The sequence below is a fragment of the Toxotes jaculatrix genome, chromosome 11 (assembly GCF_017976425.1).
Source record: "Toxotes jaculatrix isolate fToxJac2 chromosome 11, fToxJac2.pri, whole genome shotgun sequence".
In the NCBI taxonomy this organism is placed as follows: domain Eukaryota; kingdom Metazoa; phylum Chordata; class Actinopteri; family Toxotidae; genus Toxotes; species Toxotes jaculatrix.
Genome location: NC_054404.1, coordinates 11,966,898 through 11,991,245, shown reverse-complemented (window position 1 = coordinate 11,991,245; position 24,348 = coordinate 11,966,898). Strand labels below are relative to the sequence as shown.

Below are 24,348 nucleotides of genomic sequence, written 5' to 3'. Positions count from 1 at the left end.
TGGGAGTGGGGGGCGGAGCCAAACAGCTGGATTCTCCACAGTGTCTCGTGGCGGCGATGCAGCGACATCGACTGCATATGCGACCGAGCTTCACCCCACACCACTTCAAGAAAACGGATACCGGGAGCTCAGTACGGGGACGATAGGAGCTGATATAAAAGAAAACGCTGCACCGTGTCCCGGGAGTCCAGTGTGGAGTAGTTTTCGGGGTTACCGCAGGTGTGGAGGTCAGGTCGGCGCACCGAAAATTTCAAATAAACAGCAAAAACTTGGTGGCGAACCAGAGGCACAAGGTGAGTAGTCGCAGTGTTACTCTTGATGATGGTCGTTGTTTCTTGCTGCAACCAAGGAGGTGAGCAGCTGTGAGAGGGGATGTCGCTGACCTAACACCGGCTGCAAATGAAGATTAAAGAGTAAACCTATGACACCTGTGATGTGTCACCTATTATCAAGGCAAACCATCAGTCTTATTAAATCAACTAATGTTTGAGGAACAAAGTTAACCAACCAGATAAGTTCATCAGTCCAGGATAACATCATAAATCCTGAGTCAAGTCATCTCTGGCAAGAAAAACAGACCATCAATATGTATTGAAACTATTTGTACTGGTTTGCATTACAGGTGTTTTTGCTGGTGGTGTAACCCCTTCTACATACTCGTTTTTGTGCATTAAATTCCTGTGAGCATCACGTATCTTTGGCTACGGAGTAGCGTGGCAACGATAAGTCGATTAATTGATTAGTTGAACAAAATTTAATCTGAAACTATTTTGACAATCAATTAGTCGTTTTAGTCGTTTTTTAAGCAGAAATGCCAAACATAATCTGGTTTCAGCTTTCAGTTAAAAATTAGATTTTTTTTTTTTTTTTTTTTTTTTTTGGTCATATATGATAGTATACTGAACATTTTTGGGATGCGGGCTGCTGGTTGGACAAAACAAGCCATCTAAACACGTAACCTGGAATTCTAGGAAATTGCAGCAGGCATTTTTTCTCAAATTTTGCACACTGCAGATTAGATAATGATTAAAGTAATCCTAAATTGCATTTCTACTATAGAGTCTTACTCTGATTATTTTAACTGACGAGGCTTGATAATGTTTACTTTCTGATTAGCAGGTGAATGATCCTGTCCTAACTCACTTCCCTTCTCCTCTCATTCACCAGCTAAAAGGACACTTCTGTCCTGCCGGTGTCCCATCTGCCATCCTCCACCTTCAAGAACATGAATCAATGCAGATGTCAGTCACACCCAGTTAAATGTTAGTACTACTTGAGCAGATATCGCTCGGCTGGCCGAAGAGGAAAAAGAGGAAAGAGACTGTTCAAGGTGCTGGAAGATGTCTCTCTGGATGATACTACCTGTTAGCCTCCCAGTTCTGACCATCACTGGGATATGGGTTGTGTAAGTGTTACATTTCTTTGGCCTTAATAATAACATAATGACTCTTCAAGTCAGCTGAGACTGAAATGGTTTGTAAAAATTGTCTGCTGTCTTAGTAGTGATGCAGAGATCACACTGTAAGCATAACAAGATTTTGTGAGTACAGTAAATTTCAGAGAGAACATTTTCCATAGACATGTCATTTTTGCCTTGTTAGCCATAACATTTTCACTTAGACTGTTTATTTTAGGTGCTACCAGGCACAAAAAACCTTATTTGCATCAGCTTTACATTACATATTGCAATCTTTTCAAAATTATTTCTACATTTTCCACACCAACATCACAATATGTCCATATGCAATAGTGTAACAAAGCAAAAGCACTCTATATAAACCAGTTTTCTGCTTCATAGAAACATAAAAACTGGTTTCACACACACACACACTTTTTCTGCCTGCATAACCATTCCAACAAGCATTGCATCCATATCTAGTTTATATTTTTTTTCCTTTTTATTAAATATCACAGTACACATAACAAAAGCTAGAATACAATAATGATAAAAGTGATATTTCAAGAATGACTGTTCACATAGAATATAAATACCCAGGCCATATTCTAAAAATTACAGACCCGTTGTCTATAATGAAGCAGAAAAACCTCTTGATACCTCAGCCTCTCTTGCTTCCAGGAGAGCTACACTTCATATTTACCCTGAATTCCTGGGAGCCATGGCAATTGCATGTGGATTAACTCTCTCCAGGAAGGATCTGGGATTATCACCCCTCTTTTAAAAGTGAGACGTGCAGGTTCGCAGGGTAGCTTAATTACCTGCAGTACAGTATCTGAGCAGATGTACGATAGAGAAGAGAGTGAGTACCTCCTGGTTATGTCTGGGCTGACAGCTCTTCTCTCTGCTCTGTTATTACTTTGGGGGTAGGAATGCAAACCCCAAGGGGGGAGAGAGACAGATGGCCCAGTTCCAAACTGTCATAGTCCTGTATTTAGGCAATGTGCTACATCTGTGATGAGTTGCATGCAGAGTAAGCAGTCTAACCAGACGCCAGAACTGACACCTTGCGTACCAGTTAGTGTTTGTCAACGTGGCTGCTTCACAGTCCAGTCAGGGTGTATTCAGGTGCGCAGGATTTTGTAGAAAAGACAGCTTTGAGCTGTTAATGTTGCTGCAGACATGTAGTGAGTTGGAGATCATCAAGGTTAAATTAGTGCTTGCGTTGCACATTTTGGAATTTGTTTCTGGGGTAGAAATCTGATCTGAGTTAAGATGCCAAAGGCTACTGACTGCCAGTGCCTTTAAACCCATTTCCTTCCTATTACCTTGACAAACGTGCCTTGTTTCTAAGAGCAGTCAAGGGTGGGCCAGTGGAATGTCAAAGGATGTGACATGTTGCGCAATTCCCTCATTCACTGTGGGATACTGTGTGGGAGAAAGGTAAATACTGGAAGGGGTTTATAGAGAGCGTAAGCACAACTTTGACTCAGCATCTGGTGGCAATGGCCAGAGTACCAAAGGTCTGTGTGGAGCCAGAGGAAGGCTCAGGCTCGTGCCCACCCAAGCTTAGATTCTTTTTCTGACCTTCTATTAGTTATGCAGTGTGTTTGAGGTTCAGCGTGGCTCAGCTATACCCGCAGGCAGAACTTCTTACTGTTACAATTTTTAATCATTTTTAAGCACGTTTTGCTTTTGTTTTAAAATATTTAACTTCGCATCAGTGTATTAGGTTGTACAGCAACCAGCCAGAGAGCTACTGGAGTCTAGCACATAGTGCCAAAATCCACTCACAGTCAATGCATCACACCCTTTCCTGTGGTTTCTGATATGTTATTTTTGCACAGATTTTGGGAATTTTTGGTTTCCATACCCGAATTTTCCATGAAAGGCTTTCCTAAATGTTCTTTGTTGAATCCTAAATGAAAAACAGCATGGTCTGTTCCACCTATATATTGCTCAGAGGCATACAATTACAGTTTACAACCACTGGTGAGCTTTGATAGAGGTCTAATTATGTAAACAAACCTATTATTACTTAGCCTCCTCTGAGCACAGAATGGACTAGTTTCACATACAGTTAAAAAGACCATTTTATTTAGAAAATTCCCAGAGTTGCTCTGCTGCTATTTTAGCTTTAGAGGCTGGCCAAACATACAAAATACCCCTCAACATGGAAAATTTAACAACTTCAGTTGGCCATAGTTTTTTTTTTTAATATATTCTTTCTAATGAAGTCCCTTGGTAAATCTCTGCATTTGTTGTATGCAATTTTTGTTTTTGTCAAGTTGGTGTCATTGTACTGTGATTAAAGGGCTCGGAGCTGGGGCTCTGGCAGCATTCTACCTGCCGGCCGTGTTCCACTCATGTTGGTGGGTTTCCTCAAAGCATTATGCAAGAGCAAAGCTCTTTACAGATAACATGTCTGCCATTTGGCCTATACACAATGATAATATAATGTTAGATACATAATTGGATTACACATTGACGTATGTGTTGTTTTGAAGCACGAGACCTTGTACACCATGTAGGACGTTCAGGTAGTTGGATTTTGTAGCAGGTATCGTATTGTGGTCATAATTTGACACCACTTTGTTTGTCATGCATAAAATACCTTTTGCTTCCAATGAATCTTGCCTTAAAGCGCTTGTGTGTCGATCACACGTGTCTCTGTGCTTGTTATTAGCAGGTGTGTGTGTGTGTTTGTCTTAATGATACAGTATGTCCCTGTTCTTCAAAGACTGGCTTGTGAGAATGATACTATCGGCCATGGAAACATTCTTAATTGGTACTTAACCTCCAGCTGAACTACAACTGCTTCCAGGACAGATAGTCTCTGTGTCTGACTCCTTCTGTCTCTTTGTGTCTGTGTATCTTTACATCATTTGCTGGCAGTTGAGGATATTGTTATTATCAGTGTGTGTGTTTGTGTGTTTATGCGTGTGTATGTGCGAATAACAAGGGAATAATGTGGCAATTTTCCTCCTTTGACGCCCACCCAGAATTCTGAAAGTGATCATGTGTAATAGTATATTTTGATTTTTTTTAAAGCACAGTTTGGCATTTGCAAATACCTAGGACTGTTGCCTCATTTTTTCCCCTGTGTTCTTCATACTGAGCAGTGTAACCAGCCATACATCTGAAATTCTTTATGACTCTGACATGTATGGACAGAGCGGTGACAGTTGTTATCATCACTAGTGGTGAAATAATCAGCCGCCTGACACTTAAGCCCCAAGGCAGAAATACGTAGAAGCGAGGCATTCACTGGTAATTCATCAGCAGCAACTCACTCATAGAAACAAATCTGCCCTTTCAGTACAACCCCAACATCAGCCTCATCATTTAGTCATCATTTAGAAATTTATTGGGTTACTTAAAAGACGAATTAAAAAAAAGTGGTAGAACTTTATTTCAGTTATGGACGCTAAACATGAATGACAGAAATGTGTATATTAACTGTGAAACGAGCTTCAGACACTTTATATGATGCACACTACGGATCTTGAGCTTGCAGAATACAGTTGAAATTTGTTGACCAGTGACCTGACCAAATGAACGCTGCATTTGGATTTCAGTATTAGTCATATCAGTTTGACTGACAGAAACCAGTCCTTTCTATCTATGGCTATCTTTGGAGTTTCAGACTGAGTGGTAAGAAATGGTCAAATGTCAGGTTGCCTGGTCCTGCAGGTTGAACAAACGGATGCAACTCAGTGGTAGGTCAGACTGACCAGTTCAAAGCCTGATACAGTATATTGAGGGAATTACAAATTGGAAAATGGAAGACATAGCATTTAACTATCTAACACTGAATCTGGATGTCATATCTATGTGTCTTGGGTGATAACTCTGGGCTCTTAGTAATATGAGACTATAAAAAGGCTGTACTGTATAATTTTGACTCCTGTCCATTCCTTTATGTTTGTAACTTATGTTGAAGATACAAAAACATCAGCTGTTTTTTTTAATCATGCTGAACCGAGTGACTCTGAAAAGCACTGTTAAATGTAAAAAATATATTGTTTGACAAGTATGGCAAGTCATTAAATATGCCCTCTCACGCACACGTTTGCAGTTACCTTGTATTTTGGCTCATACTTCCTCTCTTCTAGGTATGCCATGGCCCTGTACAACCAGCATGTCTGCCCTGTTGATAACTGGTATGTGACTTAATCTGTCCTGTATTTTGCTTCATCATACTCCTGTTGATCTCTACACACAGACACAAAGTCATGCCTTGTAATGATTTGTCAGTGTCATTGTCAGCATGTTTCCCAATGTTTTTCTCTGTGGGATGCAATTACCTAAGTTAGCATATTAAGTAATGGTATTATTTCAGCTCTGAAATGTTCGAGAGACACACCTAAATCAGCTCATAAATCACAAGGATAAACATGATGCACATGAGCACAGATCTAAACTGTTATTTGACATTTGTTATTGCTCTTAGTTTGTGATCTGTCAGTGAGTAACTGACCATTTCGAGTTTGTTTCGGACAAGCTGAGGTTAATCTCTACCAGCAGAGCTACTATTTGATGACACAGTGGTTCTCTGCCACTTTGAATCACCATCCCTAAAAACAAAAGAAAGCCTGGTTGTGACTCCACAACATGGCACTCAAACAAAAAAATTGCAATTACCGTTAATGTACTGTGATCTGAAGAATCATTGTATCACCAATTCAATATTTATTCCAGACATTCTAAGAACATATGATAATAATAATCAGAAATAGATCTGCACTTTACTTTGGTTTTCAGTCTGCTTTTGGCAGCAGTTGATTTCTCAGTAAGATTTAAGTTGTAGTATTATTTCCTCAACTTAAAAATAATTGTCAGTTTGCTTCGTATGTGCACCCTGTAACACTGAGCTTTGTGTGTGTGTGTGTGTGTGTATGTGTGTGTGTGCATGCATGTGTGATGCTCCAGGTTGTACAACCAGTCATGTGAAGAGGAGCTTTATTTGCAGAGCGGGCCAACCTTGTGCTGCACACTAGACAATGTACCTCTCATCAGGTGAGTCTCCCACATTGAATCTGACCCCTCCTCTCCTCTGTCTCTTGGTCTGCAGTTTCTGTCTGGAGGTTAAAAACAGGAAAACTGTCCCATTGTTTTACTTAACCCCTGTCAGCACATTGTTGACAAAAAGCGAGGAAGGTTCAAGGAGACACTTCTCCTGAGTGTGTGACTGTGTGTGTATGTGCATTCTGAAAATAACTTGGGGCTGAAATATCCTGCTGCCACCGTGGCAGTTCAGAGGCAAAGTATGAGTCTGCTCTTAACCATGTAAACATACACACACAGGAGTTGGCTTATTTGGGAAGAAATCAAGACATTCCCGCCCTGATGCCTAGCTTTTTCACTCACATCAAAGGCCGGCTGTAGAGCGTAGATACTGTGTTTTTGTATTTAAAAAGTCTGGGGAAGATCTTTTAAAAATGTAAATAAACCCCTATTTATGTTTCTGTTTAAAATGCAGATGACATTTAATAAGTATGATTATACGGCCAGAATTATTAGGAAGCCCTCACACGCTATGCTTAAATACAGATTAACTGAGAAACTGAGAAATGTGTAAATGTGCAAAGGCACTCTTTCCTAGTGCAGTGCTGCTGTTATTGTTTAATCTACAACTGAAGGTGGAAGAGACACAGATTTTTTTATCTAAATTAATTATGTTCAGTGACAAAAATATTTTAAAAAACACTCGCATCCTATTAAAAAACCAAATATAAAGAATGAATTAAAAATCAAGTATAAGTATTCGAGTACAAGTGTGTGTAAGTGTGTGTGTGTGTGTGTGTGTGTGTGTGTGTGACTGCAGTCAGCTGAGAAGACTTTGTAGGCAGCAGGAGCTCGGGCACAGACAGCCTGTGTTGACTGTCTCTTGCCTTCCCCTCCTACAAACATTTCCCATTCCTAGAAGAGAGGCAGTATGCAGTAGGTGAAAAGTCAAAGGCTTCATGATGGGATGTGAGGAAGCATGGTTCTGTCCCTCACTCCCCTTATTGTATGAACGCAAATGCGTCTCTAACAACATGTTATATTTCAGCGAGCACAACGTGGGAGATAATTTAGCAGAGCTGTTGCTGTGCAGAGTGTGAAGGCTGATTCACAGTGTTTCTCCTATTTGTTTCTGTGTACTCTTTCTCGCAGCAAATGTGGGACTCTTCCCCCTGAGAGCTGCTTCTTCAGCCTTATCTGCAGCACAGGCTCATTCATGGGTAAGGCATCATGTGCACATGCATACAACACAAACACACACACAGTGTCGCAGTCAGGGATATCAACTTCCATTTCTACTATGAGTCACACTTCTTCCTGTAAGTTATGAGGTCACAATATTATAGCTTCACCTAACAAGTATCTGTAATCTGCAGATTATTTTCTTGATTAATCATTTTTTCCCTCACAGTTTCCCAGAGACCAAGGTGACATTTAAAATTGATTTTTTTTTTTTTTGAGTAACAGTCAAATACCCAAAGATATTAGGTTGCTTTCATATAAACCAGATGAAAATAAGGAAGTTCTCACATTTCAAACCTGGAACAAGCAAGTTCCCTGTTTTTCTCTACAAATATTATTTTTAAAAAGTTGCTGATTAATTTTCTGTTGATCAAATATCAGCTTAAGTTCTACATAATATATAAATACTTTTTATGAAATTATTATAAAAAAATATTTAACTAAATTTAGCTAAAATTTTTAATTTAGTTAAATTAATACATAAACATATGACTGAAAAAAAGAGTGCATCATGAGATTTTGCTTCATGAGATATCAATTCTAATGTCTAGACAGATCAGTTTCTTTTATGGGAGGTACCAGATGTAGTTGTTTTGATCAACAGCATATTTTTGTTACCCCTTAGAAAAGTGCTGGTCCCTTGTAAAACCTACAACCACGCTGACCAAGAAGGGCCAGTGAAAACCTTCCATGTTGTAAATTTCAGTCTAAAGAGAGGTTGAAATGACAAAAACATTTAGCTTCACAGTGAGTGGGTATTTTAGTAGGCACAAAGAAAACATGCATGATATAAAAGAAAGGAGTGAGCTCCCATGTGCTGGTCTGTATGTTTTTTTTTTCTGAGTACACGTGCTGCTTCCTACGTTAACTGGTGGTTCTGACTACCCTCATGTAGTTAATGTTTCCCAGCTGTGCCTTAGACACATTCTGTGTGTGTGTGTGTGTGTGTGTGTGTGCGCGCATGTAAATAAAGCCGGGAAGAGGTTTCTTTACTTTGTTAGTCTTCTCATAAGGATTCTCCAAGGCTTCTAGCAGCTATTTAAGGCCTTACTATCTATCTGATCGGCCAGCTCTCAACCGCAGCTCGATACATCTGAGAGGGAGACAGAGTCAAATCCATGATAAGATAACAGTGCTTGTACATATAGAAGTGACTTCCAACATCGTAAGCTGTATGCTCTGTGTTTTTGACTCCTAAATTACAGCTTTGGGCTTTGCCTGGGACAAGAATGGGCTTGCGTATGTATTTATGTACATGGAGAGAGACTATACATAGTAATACTTTGCTTGAGACATCCAGGTCAGGACAAGACTTTTTGTAGCTCATTGTGAAGTCTGTTCAGGCAGCAGTGAAAGTCTAGCACGTTCAACAAGACAATCATGACCCCTGAACTACAGTAGTCAGTCTGTTGACCTTGTTCACATACATGAATAGGTCTAGGAAGCCTGATCCCAGCATTTTGTACTGTTAACTAGACAAAAATACCATAACAGCCAAACAGTGTAGCATCTCAGGATTTAAATCCTAACAAAAACAACATATTATTGCAAAATTTCCTGTCTCCACTGCTGAATCCTTTGCTCAACCACAATGACAACTCATGTTTCACTCACATTATATGTAATTCTGTTGTAACTTTCCAGTGAACCGTGTTTATGTACAGAGCTCTCCTTGCCCATTACTCTTTTCACACTCAAAAAAAAACACTCACATTGTTTTTTTTTTTACTTATCCACTGTTACCAATATATCAGCGATAAGCTAGTATTAGGTCATATATTGGCCTGGCTGATTTGTTGGTCTGGCTTTAAACTGGATTGCGTAAAATTAGACATTAACTTGTGCCTGCTGTTGACTTAAAGAAATCAGATCTGTTCTTCCCCTGCAAAACATAAAGACTTTAAACACACTTGTGCGTGATATAAAGAGACGGTCATTTACTGACAGGCATGATAATGTCACAGCTGTTTGAGCCACTTTTCTAAGAGTAATCTGCCTGGATAGGATGCTACAACTTAAATAGTGATTGTAGTTAGTTAGTAAAAATAACAGTGCTATATTTATATTTGAGTTAAAGCCACATTTACACCTGGTCATATGGATCTGTGACCACCTTGGCAGGTGGTTTGAGTGCTTCAAACTTCAGGTCAGATTGGCTGTGTGAACAGCTGCCTTGTCGGTGTTTATTTTTTTCTTCACCATCCAATTAGTCTGAACATACAGGAGCATATGTTAATACCTATGGTAAAGCAAGTTATTATGGCTCTGCAGAAGTAGGTTAAGTTGATCTGGCATGTAGCTGTACAACAGGCTATTGTAAAGAATCAGTGCATAGCTTCTTAGCCTATTGACTTACGTCTTACTTTGTAGATTGTGCCTGCTACAGTTGGCTCAGGGGTTCACTTCTATCTGGGATTACATGGACTCAATGAACTGTTTATTGCCTCAGAATTATTCTTCTCAGTTTTATCCCAGTTCCCACCTTTCTGCCAGTGTACACACACAATGTTTGAAAGACAATGCATGTATTCTTTCTCCGCATACCTCCTGTGGGAGAGAATGCAGCCGGGTGTTTGGGTTGAAACGTATCCCCTTGTGGGGACAGCAGGGTTTATTTAACTGCGAGGTGTGGTGTGGTTGATGTGACTTTTGTGGGAACGTGCACTTGTGTGTGTACATGCACTTGTGTTAGTGTTCACCCGTGTCTATGTGTGAAAGCAAAAGCAAGTCTGCTTGTGACAGCAGGGTTGTATATACATTGCAGTATGTCCACGCTGCTGCAACGTGACTTCCATGGTAGAGTAACACTGGTGAATATTCACCAGTGTGTGAGTGTTTGAGCCAGTACTCTACTTCCTCTCCAGGGCTTCCTTAGTTCAGAGAAAAGGAGTAAGATCCGGAGTGGTTGTTTGGAAGCCAACCAACGCTGGGATAGTATTAGGGACACATGCACTTCATGTTTATGTAAACTTAGCTCAACTTATTGTTGAGCTGTCAGACAAGACAGCCTGTCCTGACCTTCTGAGGCCCTGTGTAGGTCAGTTATGCTGCTTACTCATCAAACATGTATCCCTTATGCAGTAGGATCCTGTGAGCTCAGTGTGGCATGCAAAGAAGTATGCCTTCCAGAAAACAGCCTAACCATATGTACCTTAGGAGTGCACAATGAAAAATAAATGTGGAAGAAAGATAGATTTGCTTATGGAGAATAATGGGGAAAATCCTTGTCTTTAACCTTCAGGCTAAGCTTTCATCATCTTAGGTAAATGCCAGCATGCTCTAACATGCTCGTTTGTTATGAAAGAGTCATTTTGTTTAAATACTGTAGAAAAGATCCACAGCCAGCCAGTGTGCAGCAGAGGCCGAGATGCCATAATCTAATTCAGTAAACTGCAGTTGGCTTTCTTGTTGCCAAAGACACACAGTGTGTTCTCCATTTTAAAACAAGGAGTAGAAAAAAACAGACAAGATTGTTTCCGAGCCTGGAGACACTATTTGTTTTTCCATGATTGTAACAAAAATCACTTGGGCCAAGATGATATTAGTGCTGAGGGAACAGAGGGCAGCTAACACAAGCAAGAACACACACTCACTAGAAGAAAGAAATACAATATTATACATTATATAATCACATCTATTACAGTAGACGCTCTGTATAAATAGGTTGCACTGATTATCCATATCTATGTAGCAATGTTCATCTATACGGTTCTTGTTAAACAAACAAATATATATTAATTTATATAATAAATAATACTATAATCTAATATACATACATACCTACAATAAATACATACCTAAAATAATGACATATACACACAAAAGTGTCAAAACAAATGACTGGTTATATGAGATTGAACTTTAGACTGCACCTTTGTAAATAATTTTTAGTGCTCTGTTTGATTTCTGTAGTCCTGTCTCACTGCAGCTATTGGTTGAAGTTGGTGTTTTCAACCTTGTTGTTGTGGTGATTTGTCCTATTTAACTTAAAACTCTCCTCCAGATTAAATTTGTGACAATAATTTACCCTTATCTTGAGCAAAACAACCTGCCACAACAAGATAAATTGTCAGCTACGTTCTTTGTTCCAAATCATCAACACTGTGAATAAAAGATAGATTTAATGGATGCCAAAACAGTCCTAGAATAAAGAATTGTCAATGATTAATATTTAGGCCAAGTTATAAACTGTGTCTGGTCACTGAGACTTAACATTGTTAATCTTTTCTTTCCCCTCTGTGACCATGGTTTCCATTTTTATTCTCTTTTGGCAGAATAGACTCTCTTAAAGCCTGTCTCTTGCACAGAGATGGTGACAGAGTTAACACAACAGTTCAGTCTGTGGGATACTGTATGGGTTTCAGGTCAACAGAGGAGGGGCACGTTGTCCCCCTCTCATTCTCTCAGTCTCCTCTTTTCCACTCACCCCCTCTGCCCCTCTTTCACCAAGCTCAGTCAACCTTCGTCAAGCACCAGCCGTGAGGAGCTAACAAAGAGAAACCCAAGCGGGGGGTCAGCTCCTAAGTGCACTAACAATACCCCTGGTCACAGCCCATTAGCACATCAGCAGTCATCTGTCCTATATACTGTATTTCGTTTCCCTTCACCTTTTAATCTCATGCAACACTCAGACCAACCCCCACACATGTATCGTTCCCACTTTCCCGCCATTTCCTGCCTCTCACATTCCCACTTGTTAGGCAGAGAAATCCAGCTTCCTGTAATTCTCAATCAACGTCCCAGAAATTCTTGTGTTTCTTGGCTGAATGAGGTGCGTGAGTGTTCACATTAAATTGAACCCAGGCACTGTGAAATAGCCAGTGTTCATGGTACTTTTCCAAATGCTCCCTTTCCTACAGCATATCACTGTTCTGCTAGTGCACTGACTTTAGTCTCTGTCTCTTTATGTACCTCCCTTTCTGTAGTTATGGTGATTGTGCTGCTCCGATACGCCCACGTGATTGAGAAGCACCAAAACTGTGTTCTCAACACGGCGAGTCTCTCCACAGGCTGGATCTGTGCTGCTGGACTCATCATGGTGGGCAACTTCCAGGTATGGTGACCCAGTTCATTGCCCACTGAAATAAACCATGACAAAATACAATAACAACATTTACATTTAATGATGAACAAGATCTAAGACAGTAGTTGCAGAGAAGTAACAGGATTCAGCAAGGGAAAGAGAAGGAAGTGAAATGTAATTTTTCAGGAAGAAATCCCGGTAATTTTGTTTCAGTTTCTTCTGTGTCTTACATCATATTAAATTAATATTTTTGAGGTTTCGGACTGTTTTCAGATGTTTTATGGACCACACAATCAACCAAGAAAATAATCAGTCAAACTATTGATGATGAAAGTAGCTGTCACATCCTTATACAAAGAATTTCATTTCACTGGAACATCTCAGTGTTTCTCAGATATCTTCAGATCTATGTTCATGGCTCTGTTTCCTTTTTGTTTTTGCTTTAATCTTCCTCTAATAATCCACTTCTTCTTTTACCCACTTCTTTTGTCAAGCAGTTTAGTGTTAAAACTTTTAGTGAAGAAACCCAACCTGAGTTCCTGGCCTGTAGATATTTGTTCTTTAGGAAAGAATTTCTTCACTTTTAAATATTTGGAGCCCTGGCTGGACGCCTAGACTGTGTGTGTGTGTGTGTGTGTGTGTCTTTCAGAAGAAAGAAGCAGAGAGGGAGTGCAGTTACGGGTAGCTTTAATGAGACATCCTTGGTATTTCTGTAGAAATGAGGAGTTTGGGAGAGTGGCTTCAGAGATAAAATGCACTGATGGCCCAAATCATTAAGACTAGCATGGGTAATCTGACTGGTCTGTGGCTACGCAGCGCCATACACAGCAGGGTTCGATGTACTGTTTGTTGTGAGACATCTCTTCCATAACACATCATTAAAATTGTCTGCGGCTTGTGCCACAGTAGCCCTTCTGTTGGTTTGGACCAGATGGGACAGCCGCCGTTGCCCTTGTGCATCGATAAGCCTTGGGTGCCCAGCACTTTGTTGCTGGTTTGTGGTCTGTCCTTCCCTGGGCCTCTGTCGGCAGATTTTCACCTCTGCTGACAGGGAGCACCCCATGAGCCTTGCCGTTTCAGATTTGCCTTGAAACAGCACATTGTCTGGTCATAACAGTTTGGCCCGTGTCAGAATCATTAATGTCTTTATACCTTTCAATTTCTCCCACATCCTACATATTCACTTGTCATCTAATATACCCCAGACCTTGACTGTTGATATGCTGTTGATTATCAGTATTATTCACTTCATCTGTGTGTGGTCATAGTGTTTCATCAGTGTAGACAGAGTTTGGTTTCTGAGGCTACATACTTCTGTGGAGGTTTGTTACCATTGTGGTTTTGTCCTTCACCTTTTGAAACATTGTGAAATACTTGTCTGTTGATGGGAAGTATTTGGCAAGCAGGAGAGGGAGAATGCATGTGACTTACATTGTACGCACACTGGCCCTCCACCAGAACACCCCTTCAGTTTTTGATACAAATTCGAAGGTCGTCCGTACCTTCTTCCCGCTTCTCCTCTGGGGCCTCTGCTCTGCAGAACTGGGAGGAATTTTACAGGAAAAGCCAGGGGGAAGTGAGTCATCAAGTCTGGCCATTCATGGAGCAAAGCTGGGCAGACAGGGTGTGTGTACCAGAGGCCCCATCTCAAACCAATCACACCCCTGATCCAAGCTGCTCGCTCACAGACTCACAGACTCACATCTCGTACAGTCGGGGACATTCCATTGGGATGGAAATAGAGATATCATTGATAGTGAATAAAATGTGGAAACCACATGACGGAGAAGAAATCCTGGTCCAAAATGAAACACAGACACAAATTCATTGGCTCTAAAACATATGGACACAGCATCCACAGGCAAACACCACAAGCAATTTGGAATCAGAGGAGAAAATGAACCCGACAGATCAAAGAATGAAAGAGCCAAACACAGCACATGGTAACATGCTCGGTATTGGCAACTGCTTCAGTTTGTAGCCTTGTGTTACATAAGGTTTTGGCAGCACAGCTGTGGCGTGGCCACTGGGGCATTTCCTGTCAGGTGGCCTGATGGTTTGGGCAGAGAAGCACATAAATAGATGATCACTGCCATACAAAGGTCTGCGAGTGTGGAAAGCTGCCTCCAGAAAGAGGAAAACAAGGACCAGAGACACTGGATAGAAACCTACGCACTCATTTACAGATGAGGCCCATTGTCAGAATACACCGTCAATGCGGGCTTGTTCCTTTGTTGATGTTGTGTGGATTATGTCACTGGGCAATGATTTCGAGATATTGACCAAATATCTAAGTTTCAGATACTTTCCTTGCTTGTTCTCTCAGCTCGCTCTCTCTCTGTACCTCTCTCGCTCATTTAACCCAGTAGCTAGGTTTATTTGTATGTTGGGTGTGGGATGAATTAATAAATTATGACGCCATGTCCTTAAGGGAATAGTTTGACATCTGGGGAAATGCGCTTTTTCACTTTCTTACTTTCGAGCTGGATAAGAAGATTGATGCCACTCTAATTTCTGTGCATTGTGTACAAAGCTCCAGGCAGCAGTCAGTTAGCTTAGCTTAGCTTTTTCTTCCTGATAATTCTGTTGAAGCAGTGAAGGTGTAAATCATGATGAGCACAAATCACAATTAAATATCTTACAAAGGGGGTTTATTCTCAGAGAAGGGATGAAAGTAAGAAAAAAAAAAGTTGGAGTAGTTGCTGGCTTGTGCTGCATTTCTGCTAAAAAAGAAAATAGTTGCTCTTCAGAAATTCTGTCTCTTCCTGGTGTAACATACTATAAAAGATTGGAAAAATGGAGCCCAATTCAATGTCACATACATTTTCAGGCCTTTGATGTTGAAGTAAATGTTTGAACTAAGTAAATGTATTAAAGGCTTTTTATATAAGACCTCCTCTTGAACATTTGCAAGCTGAGGGTCTGTTTAAAGTGCCCTTTGCAATAGGTGGTGGTGGCGGCATTTCCAGATAGAGATTTTGGCAGGTCTTTGGTACAGCAGGTGGAAACGGTTGGTACAGTTTCACTTCATCTTATTTGCTTCTGTTTCCAGAAAATGAAAACTGAAGCTGGGAGAAAGCTGAATGTCAGTTGAGCTTGTTCCCACATGTTCATCCTCACACCCTCTTATCAACATACACACTCCACTCCAGTATCACCATGATACACAATAATCATTCAAACACAGTTTTCAAATGCTGCGTATAGTGAGAGTGTTTATTTTAAATGGTTTTTCCATGAGGCATACATGCAGCAAAACTCCCCTCACTGCACACACATTTACTTTTGTGACCAGCTCTCCTCTCTAGGGACTGTGTGCTTTGCTGACTCCAACATTGCACTGTGTGAACACCATTACTATTCATTTATGCAGGGGAGCTGCTGGTCAGTGTCAGCCTACAGGAACTGATATATCAGACTTGATCTTGCTGGGTCATCAAGTTGTACTTTACATAAGGAGCAGTACATCAGAAGATCATGCCTGGAACCTTTGAGAATGACACTGAAGGAGAACTGAACATTGACTTTTGGTGGTGATTATGAGAAAATATGACTCATGTTCTGGTAACTTTTAGTTTGAGAACATTTCTGCAGTGAAGAACACGTGAAGGCAGAAACTCAGAAAATGTACTTTCTGATGAAGAGACATAGTGATAATAAGAGCAGCTCAGTCCTTCCCCCATTCTCACCCCCACCACCCCCCTTATCATTGTCTCTAACTGTCAGTGATGTGACAGCACATGTTCCTGGCATGCTGTACAAGGTGTGGAAACATGAAGTAGCAAAGGTTTCCTTGAAGACTTACTACATCAATAAGCCAGCAGGCAATGACTGTAATTAGTGACAGAATCTGGGACACCAGGTAGCGCGCACACACACACACACACACAAACATTCACACTCAAGCAGTACAGAGCATTGTTGAGTGTACAAATTAAAGTTGCAACTAAAAATGATCTTCATTATTGATTAATTTTCTGATTATATTCCTGATAATTCTGTTAAGTTCAGTGAAAAATGGCTATCACGATTTTCTAAAATTCAGTTTTGCTTAAAAAATATCTCAGTAATCATGTGGGTTTTGAAAATAGCTGCTGATTTATTTTCTGTGGACTCACTGATGGACTGTTTAAGCTTTCGTATGAATGCAGTGTAAGTTAAAATAAGATGTGTGAACAAAGCAAGCAAAGCGTATGGTTGTTGTTGTTGTCTGTGTGTATGTGTGTATTTATCCATTACTTAGTGTAGTTACTAACAGATTGGCAGTACTACAGTACTCAGACCCCCAGAGTGCCAGTTATTCTTAGCTACCGCAGATAAAGAGGCGGTGCTGTAGAAGAAATAGGACTTTGTAGTAGGCATTTTACTATGGAATTGCTTGCCTAAAATAGAATTACCACTGTGAACACTGCTTTTGAAACCAAAACAAAAACCTCATCTTCACTCACAGTTCAGCAGATGTCACAGACAGATGTAAGAAAAGAGTAATTTTACTGTGTGTGCTTTTTATATGGAACCGTCTGGTAATCTTACTTTGTCACTTCGAGGATTAGCCTACTGCACAAGAATGTTCAGTATGTATTAGCCGGGTCAATGGACAAATGGCTTAGAAGCCAAAACTAAATAACTTCTAGGCTGTTGCTCTAATGATCCCTAAGAATTATGCGTGGCAGAGAGACATTGTTATTCCTGACACAAGGCATTAGCCAAGAAAAGCAATTCTTTATCATTTGTCTAAATTAGTTCAGTCCATAGAGGTGTGGCTAGTTTTGGGTAATGCTTCATTAAATCTCTTATCTGTTTTGATCAGTACATTTGAGCACTGTGTGTCTGGGCGTGTGTGGATCCTGCAGTGGGAGCTGTGGTCACATGCTCCTGGGCAGCTCTTTTGTGTATTGTTTCTTATTGTTCTTGTGACCAGCAGGGAAAAGGAGGCGTTCTGTTGTGTTGCTCGCCGCTGTCGTTTCCTATATTACACCCTCTTTCTTTCCCTTATTCTTCTTTGGCTCCTTACTAAAACAAGAGGCTTTGAACAAATTATTACACAACAATGAATAATATGATGCAGCAGCTTGATTGCAGTAGCTGTCTGATGTTGCCCCCTTCTGATCTTTCCCACGTGTTTTCCTTTTCAGTAAATGTTCCTGTCAGCTGCTAAACTGCTGATTTTGTGTATTGTTTTTATCTTACCAATTTTAACGTAGCCCTTTTTTCTCCCTCACCCTCTCCTTCTGTCTCCTCTTATGATAGGTGGATAATGCCAAAGTTCTCCACTATGTCGGAGCAGGCATTGCCTTCCCTACTAGTATGCTGTTTGTGTGCCTGCAGTCAGCGCTGACTTACCGACTGGCCAAGACCCAGGGGGAGTACTACGTGGCCCACCTTCGGCTCTGCATGACCCTGCTGGCCTTTGTAGCCCTGGTGCTCAGTATCCTCTACAGCCACTGACAGATGGCAGCCTTCGAGGCTGTCAAGTGCTTTAGAGTAGAAAGTAGTGCTGTCAGTCGGATAAAGGACAGAGACATCCCATCTAGATTATATCACAATCACAGTTCCAGTATTTACTGTTTTTTGTCTTTATAGGACATTTTTACAGCTATGCGAGAGTAGATCCAAATATTGATAGAGGGTGTGTTGTCCAATAATTCAGTCAGTTTGTTTAATTCAGACGAACACTGAAGTTCAACCTAGCTCAACTACAACAATGCAATTAAGTGTCATCCAGACGTACACTGTTGACCAAGAAAATGCTTCACATTCCTAATAGATTTTCTTTGCCTTTAAAGTCATCACGGATATATCAGTCAAACTGGACTTGCCCAGTCGGTGGGGATGGTGAAAAAAATCTATTATTGATTAATCGCGATGATATTATGGACGATTATGAGTCGATTATTAAATTTCCAAAGATCGATTTTTTTATAATACGCAGCAGGGACTCCTCTAGTTACTGGCTGTCATACAAGACTTAACCGCAAGGCGGAGCTGGTGACTAACAGTCATAACAAAACACCCTGTAACAGAGGCAGCGAGCGAGCTTACTATGCTAGTGAGAGGCGTGCCGCTCCTTGCACAATATGGCGACCGCTGACGTGGGCCAGTACTTCCGGTCAAAACATCCGGTGATCTAAAAGCGAGAGCGAGAGACAACAGCCATCGAGTTACATTAACAGAGATTATTTTATTTTATTTTATTTTATTTACATAGCAGTAGCTATGTAGCTAACATTTAGTTAAAAGTCAGTTGTCCTGTAGATGTTTTAGAATTATCAGTTGTTGTTATTTTTTCAACGTTTGACGCTTTTTAGTTGAGGTGCATACGAGCAAAGCAAAAAAAACACGGCACCCTGAAAAAGCGTTACCTTTTTTCGACCAGAAGAAACGATTCAGTCTGGCGCAGAGAAAGCATAACCTGTCGCTATCGGACACTACGTTTAGAAAGCTGTCAACTTAGGAGTAGTATGAGATTGTCAGAGGCGGGGCTACCGAATAGTTGTTTGAGTATTTCTTTTGGTTTGTGTTGTAATGTATTGGTTCAGACAGTCTGTAAAACCCCAAAGCTAATGTAGTGATGACAATAATACAGAGAATGTTAAGAAGCAAGATAGTTTTTTAATTCATTGCTGAGTTGCTCATGCCTTCACTAACAGTCTCACATGAAAATCAGTCTGCTTAAAATGCCGACTACAGATCCGGGCGTTTTTGGTCGGGTGTCATCCCTCCGGATCTTCTGCATCGACTCTGCCCGTACCGCAGCGTTAACGGGGAATACATGAAAGCTGACTTCTTTGTGGTAACGTGACGAAACGGTACCTAACGGCACACAATAATGAAGCGCGGCCATTGGTGAGCGGTTGCTCCAGGTTCGAAACCCGGTCTGAGCTCTTGTGCGCGGAGTTTGCATGTTCTCCCTGTGCCTGCGTGGGTTTTCTCCGGGTACTCCGGCTTCCTCTCACAGTCTCAAAAACATGCACATTAGCTTAACTGGCTATTTCACATTGCCCCTATGTGAGTGTGTGCGTGTGTAGTTATGTGTCTTTGCGTGTCGGCCCTGCGATTGACTGGCGACCACTCCAGGGTGAACGCCGCCTCTCGCGCGTAGTCAGCTGGGATAGGCTCCAGCTCCCCGCGACCCTAACAGATGAAGCGGTATAGAAAACGGATGGACGGATGAGGGCTCTCATGTCGCGCTTCCATCCAGAAGAGGCTGCGTGGGCTAAACACCACCGCCTGAAGCCTGTCATTCCACCGAATCAGCGTACTCTGCACGAGTTGACAACAAAATTATCCCCGGTGAAAGGCGTCTAAAACGAGTTAAAAACTAATTTGGAAGTTAATTAGTTTTGTAATTCAGCAGCTGACTGTTTTTTTTTTAAATGGTGCAGTACGTTTATGGTGTAATCGTACCTCAATAGTCGTAATCGAATCAGGAAATTGGACCGATTAACCACCCCTACCAGTCGGTTTCATCTTCTCACCTGTACCTTTAACAATATACCCTCACCAACACAGCCACATCCTTTTTTTCTTTTTGAAGTAGTGCTATTTTTGGTTTGAGTACCAGCTTCTTCTTTTTGTAATCAGAAAATGCTCAGTTTTTATTCTGAGTGTTGAAACAATTGGATAGATATTTGGATTTTACATTTTAGCAGACCAACATAGAGGCCAGTGTCTACACATGACCAACTCTGACTGCAGCTCAGGACTTTGACAGTGTTGTGCTGTTGCTGCCCTTAACAGTTTTTGCAGGTGGTGTGTTTTTCTGTCAAGAGAGCTTCGTCCTGCAACATGCATCAGCCATCTTTGAATGGGTTTTCTGCGTCATCGTCATGCTGTTTTACGGGACATTCGCCTTTGAGTTTGCCAGCATGTCAGGAGATACCATGGTGGTGCTGGCGAGAGGAGGGACCCTGGGACCTGCTGGAAGAGAACACAAGGTGGACGCACTGGGAGCACACTCACAGCCACATCCACACCAACCTGAGAACATGTCCATACTGTAGCCCGTTGGCACATCTTGATGCCAAATAGTTGAAACTCCGGTTGTAGAATGAGTTTAATTATTCATTTCCAGCCACAGTTGTCTGAAGCTTTGAAATGAACCAGGCCAGTGCAGCAGCCGTTCATGGCAGAGTGGCTTCTACTGTTTCGGCCCCAGGGGCGTAGATTTGCTGCCACAGTGGAGAGCTCAGCTTATATTGAGCTTTGTGTCTCTAAAGAACTTGTTTGCATTTTGCACATTGCACAAGTGTGAAACCAAAATTTTCTCCCAACTCAGTCGTGTCCTCAGTGATCAGCAGAGGGCAGGAGAGTATTTTGTTAATCAAGATCAAGAAAATGTGCTGTTTCCCCCTTTAACCTGTCTCAATAAGTGGCCTTGGACCATTTCCACTTCAGGTGACTGCCATGATGCTTTCTTTGTAAAGGAGTGAAGGCTGCTGGACGGCCTGGCTGACAGTGTTATAACAGTAAAAAAGAGTGAGAGAGAAGACGGAGTATGAGTGTTACAGTGGAAGGTCAGAATGGATGAATGCAATAAATTAAAAGAAAGAGTCAAATAGATGAGTATGTAAATGTTCCAGTCAGTATGTGAGATAGAACTGGGCAGCAGTCTGCATTTTGCAATCATTTACACCTGCATAAAGCAATATTTTTGATATTAACAAATCAAATAATTGTGATGTCAAAGAGCCCTACATAGAACCGAACTCCCTGAGAATTAACACGCTGCTCTACACAGATTTTAGCTGCTTTTAGCTCACATCAAGTCAACCATTTGGAAAGCAGAAGACCCAAGTATTTTTCTCAGGAGCTGGTTAACCAAGCCTAAAAGGAAATTGAATGTCGGACTCATTTTTTCAGGTGGCCATTAGTATAATGATATATGATATATTTGTCTGCTGGATGTGTAAGTAGTTACAGAAGTTGACCATAACAACTTCTGTCAGTTTATCTTGTGGTCAAAAATACGCTTAAGGCAGCTTTAAAATACGCACCATCGACAACTTAATTTTTGTCAGCAACTCCACATATGTAAGCATAACACTATTTTTAAAGTATCTATGGTGCCCAAATCCATCAATGCCAAATCCTGCACACATGCTCTTTTTGAGTCTGGATGCTTTGGGTGATGTGCCATTATTTTAACTTCACACAGAAAACAATAGATCTGGTGCCTCGTAAATTCAAATTCAAACCTTTATGAGTCTTATTTTGGGATCAATACACTCTATCAACCTTAAACCTCAACTAGTATTTGAGTCAACTTCCTCTCTGTAGAGTTCTGTCAAAGAATATGAAAGAGAGAAGACACAGTGTCCAGAGGCCAAATGCGTACCAGCTAATTCAAGCCAGAGCACTGGGTTTATTGAGTTTAGTGACGAGGCATCACACGTGTTTTCAGGTCCTATGGTCGGAGGTCTGCATCTCATTATTCCTCAGCAAGGAGGGGAGAACATGCTCTTATTGCTTTATCTTTTTACTTTTTCTTTGAATCTCAGAATTCTCCACAGCTTGAGTTTCTACAGCATGTTCACCTGGTGTAGCTGGACAAAGGGAAAAGGAAGGATTTATAATGTAAGACATAGCTGAGATGAACTGTTCTGCCTCTGTGTTACTGTACAGCAGTACGTGCCAAATATCAGTCTGCCATCGGTGCTAAAAACACAAAAGGCTTTACTCCTGTCAGGGTTCCCCGAGTTTAGCTGTGATTATGATAAATGAAAGCAAGATGGAGACACAGGGGCGGGTTTGTGGAGGAGGAGAGACAGAAGGTTGCATGAACGCCTGTGAGTGCCAGGAATACCAAAGCAGATATTTGACACTATCAATTTATTGACATTAAAAAACCCTGGTAAAACCCTAATGGACTTTATATTTTGATGTCTGTCAGAGTAGGTTGGCCTCATGTTTTGATATGTTTAGTTCAGTTGTCCCCTCTGTGCAGATATTCAAATGCTGATTTGTATTCATTGACTTTCTCAGACATTGCTGTGTTGTTGACTGTGCTGTGTTGTAATGCAGAGTTACTGTTTATTTTTAATCTATAACAGCTCAGTGTAATATTAACACACCTTTTTTTTGTGAGAAAAAACAGAGGAAACAGATGGTTTACAACAGTAATAGTCTTAGTTGGCCTTCACACAGTGGAAATACCACCCACTCATACCACGACTGGCCACATGTTGGGCAGAGGTTTTGTTGGTGCCAGTATTTTTTGAGTGTAAGCATTCAAAAAGAGAGTTCCTATAACAGTTTCACAATCTGTTTGGGAAGAACTGAATCATAGTAATTCACTCATACTGAATTTCTAAATGTACTCAACAAGACTGAACTGGAAAAACTTTTGCATGCTGCTCTGTGGAATGAGCTGGAAGGTAAAAATCAGCACCAGCCGCACCACTGATCACCTGCTCCCCTCTGCTGGTGAAACTGCTTATTGCAAATGACTTTGCATTGGGATCAGATGTGTAATGTTGTAGTTTAGCTTGTTTTCTACTTGAAAAATTATACATTTTTGTATCCACCGACAAGAATATTCAGTCAGCTACAGGTTTAGGTCAAATCTACTTTTGTTTTACTTATACATTTACTAAGAAGGTGGGACTGCTGCAGTGGCAAGTAGTGAAGAACACTTGAACTCCAGCTTGCAGTTGTGGTTTTAGCGCGGCATTCAGATTGTTCTACCTGGCATCACCTTGAAGTGAAACTTGGCCCTGTGACCGTACACTGCTTTTATAATATGCATTCCTCTAAAAAAAAAAAAAAAAAATCACAGGTTAAGATTCAACGCTTTATAAATGTTAAGCCAAATGATGGTGCTGCTCTAGCAAAAAAAACATTTTGTCATTGTGCATTTACTAAAAGTGTAGAATTTACTTTGCAGTTTATGCATGTTAGGAATCTATGCATAATGTTCCAGATGAACAATACAAAAAACAATTTGAAATACTTCTTTTGCATTTCCCACTCAGCCTCCTCCTTTTCATTTCATTTATGTTCTCTTTTCCTCGTTTACCGATCTGTCTGATCTTTGCACTCAGGAAAATGTTACAACACCAGCTGCATTGTTTGATTCAAAGCAGAATGAACTGTTTGCTTCTGTCTTCTGTTGTCTTTGTATGGAATTTAATGGAATTTGTTTTATGTTCATGAGGATTCGTCATGTATATTTGTTTTGTGTAGAGTGTAGGTGCAACTGCTTTTTCCCGGTTGCAGGACTAATGGTTAGCCATGATGTAATAGATTATTTTTGTTAATCAAGACTCTGTAAAACTTAAAAATAAACATTCCCGTGTAGTTAACTTGTGAGAATGCTTATGCTGCTCACACAAATGTGTTTAAATATCTGCAAGAAAAACTAGCTTACTCATGCAGTTAGTAGATGATTGGTGAGGGCATTCTGTATCTGTAAATCTCACAAAAATCTGTTACTCAATACCCGGTTCTCAGTTAAAATGCTAAATGCTCCCTATGTGCCTTAAATGTATTATTTTGATAATGAAAACCAAAGAGGTTTAGGTTGTAAATTCTATTTTGATGAAAGGTCATATGATTGTATATATATATGCCTTAATGTTCAAAAAATAAAAATTTTAAAAAGCAAAAAAATGTTTGCTCTTCATTACAGATCGACTGATTATCGGCCTGGCCCATATTCGGCGTATCGGCATCTGCCTTT

At 40.6% G+C, this 24,348-nt stretch overlaps 1 protein-coding gene across 1 annotated transcript; it reads left to right on the top strand.

The window, feature by feature from the left end:
- The first annotated feature begins 65 nt into the window (after positions 1 to 65).
- Positions 66 to 23,489, top strand: zgc:154058 (uncharacterized protein LOC795538 homolog). Its single transcript, XM_041049574.1, has 8 exons — positions 66 to 293; positions 1,168 to 1,405; positions 5,512 to 5,559; positions 6,329 to 6,415; positions 7,556 to 7,623; positions 12,571 to 12,698; positions 17,919 to 18,096; positions 20,418 to 23,489. Exons 2-8 carry the CDS (start codon positions 1,341 to 1,343, stop codon positions 20,669 to 20,671), a joined length of 828 nt encoding a protein of 275 aa, XP_040905508.1. The 5' UTR covers positions 66 to 293; positions 1,168 to 1,340; the 3' UTR covers positions 20,672 to 23,489.
- Positions 23,490 to 24,348: the final 859 nt, after the last annotated feature.

Bases quoted from the DNA above. Each gene is read 5' to 3' on its own strand.
- zgc:154058 (XM_041049574.1), top strand. From the start codon at position 1,341: ATGTCTCTCTGGATGATACTACCTGTTAGCCTCCCAGTTCTGACCATC. The intron at 7,624-12,570 runs GTAAGGCATCAT...CCCTTTCTGTAG, and splicing joins CAGCACAGGCTCATTCATGG to TTATGGTGATTGTGCTGCTC. The intron at 12,699-17,918 runs GTATGGTGACCC...CTCTTATGATAG, and splicing joins TCATGGTGGGCAACTTCCAG to GTGGATAATGCCAAAGTTCT.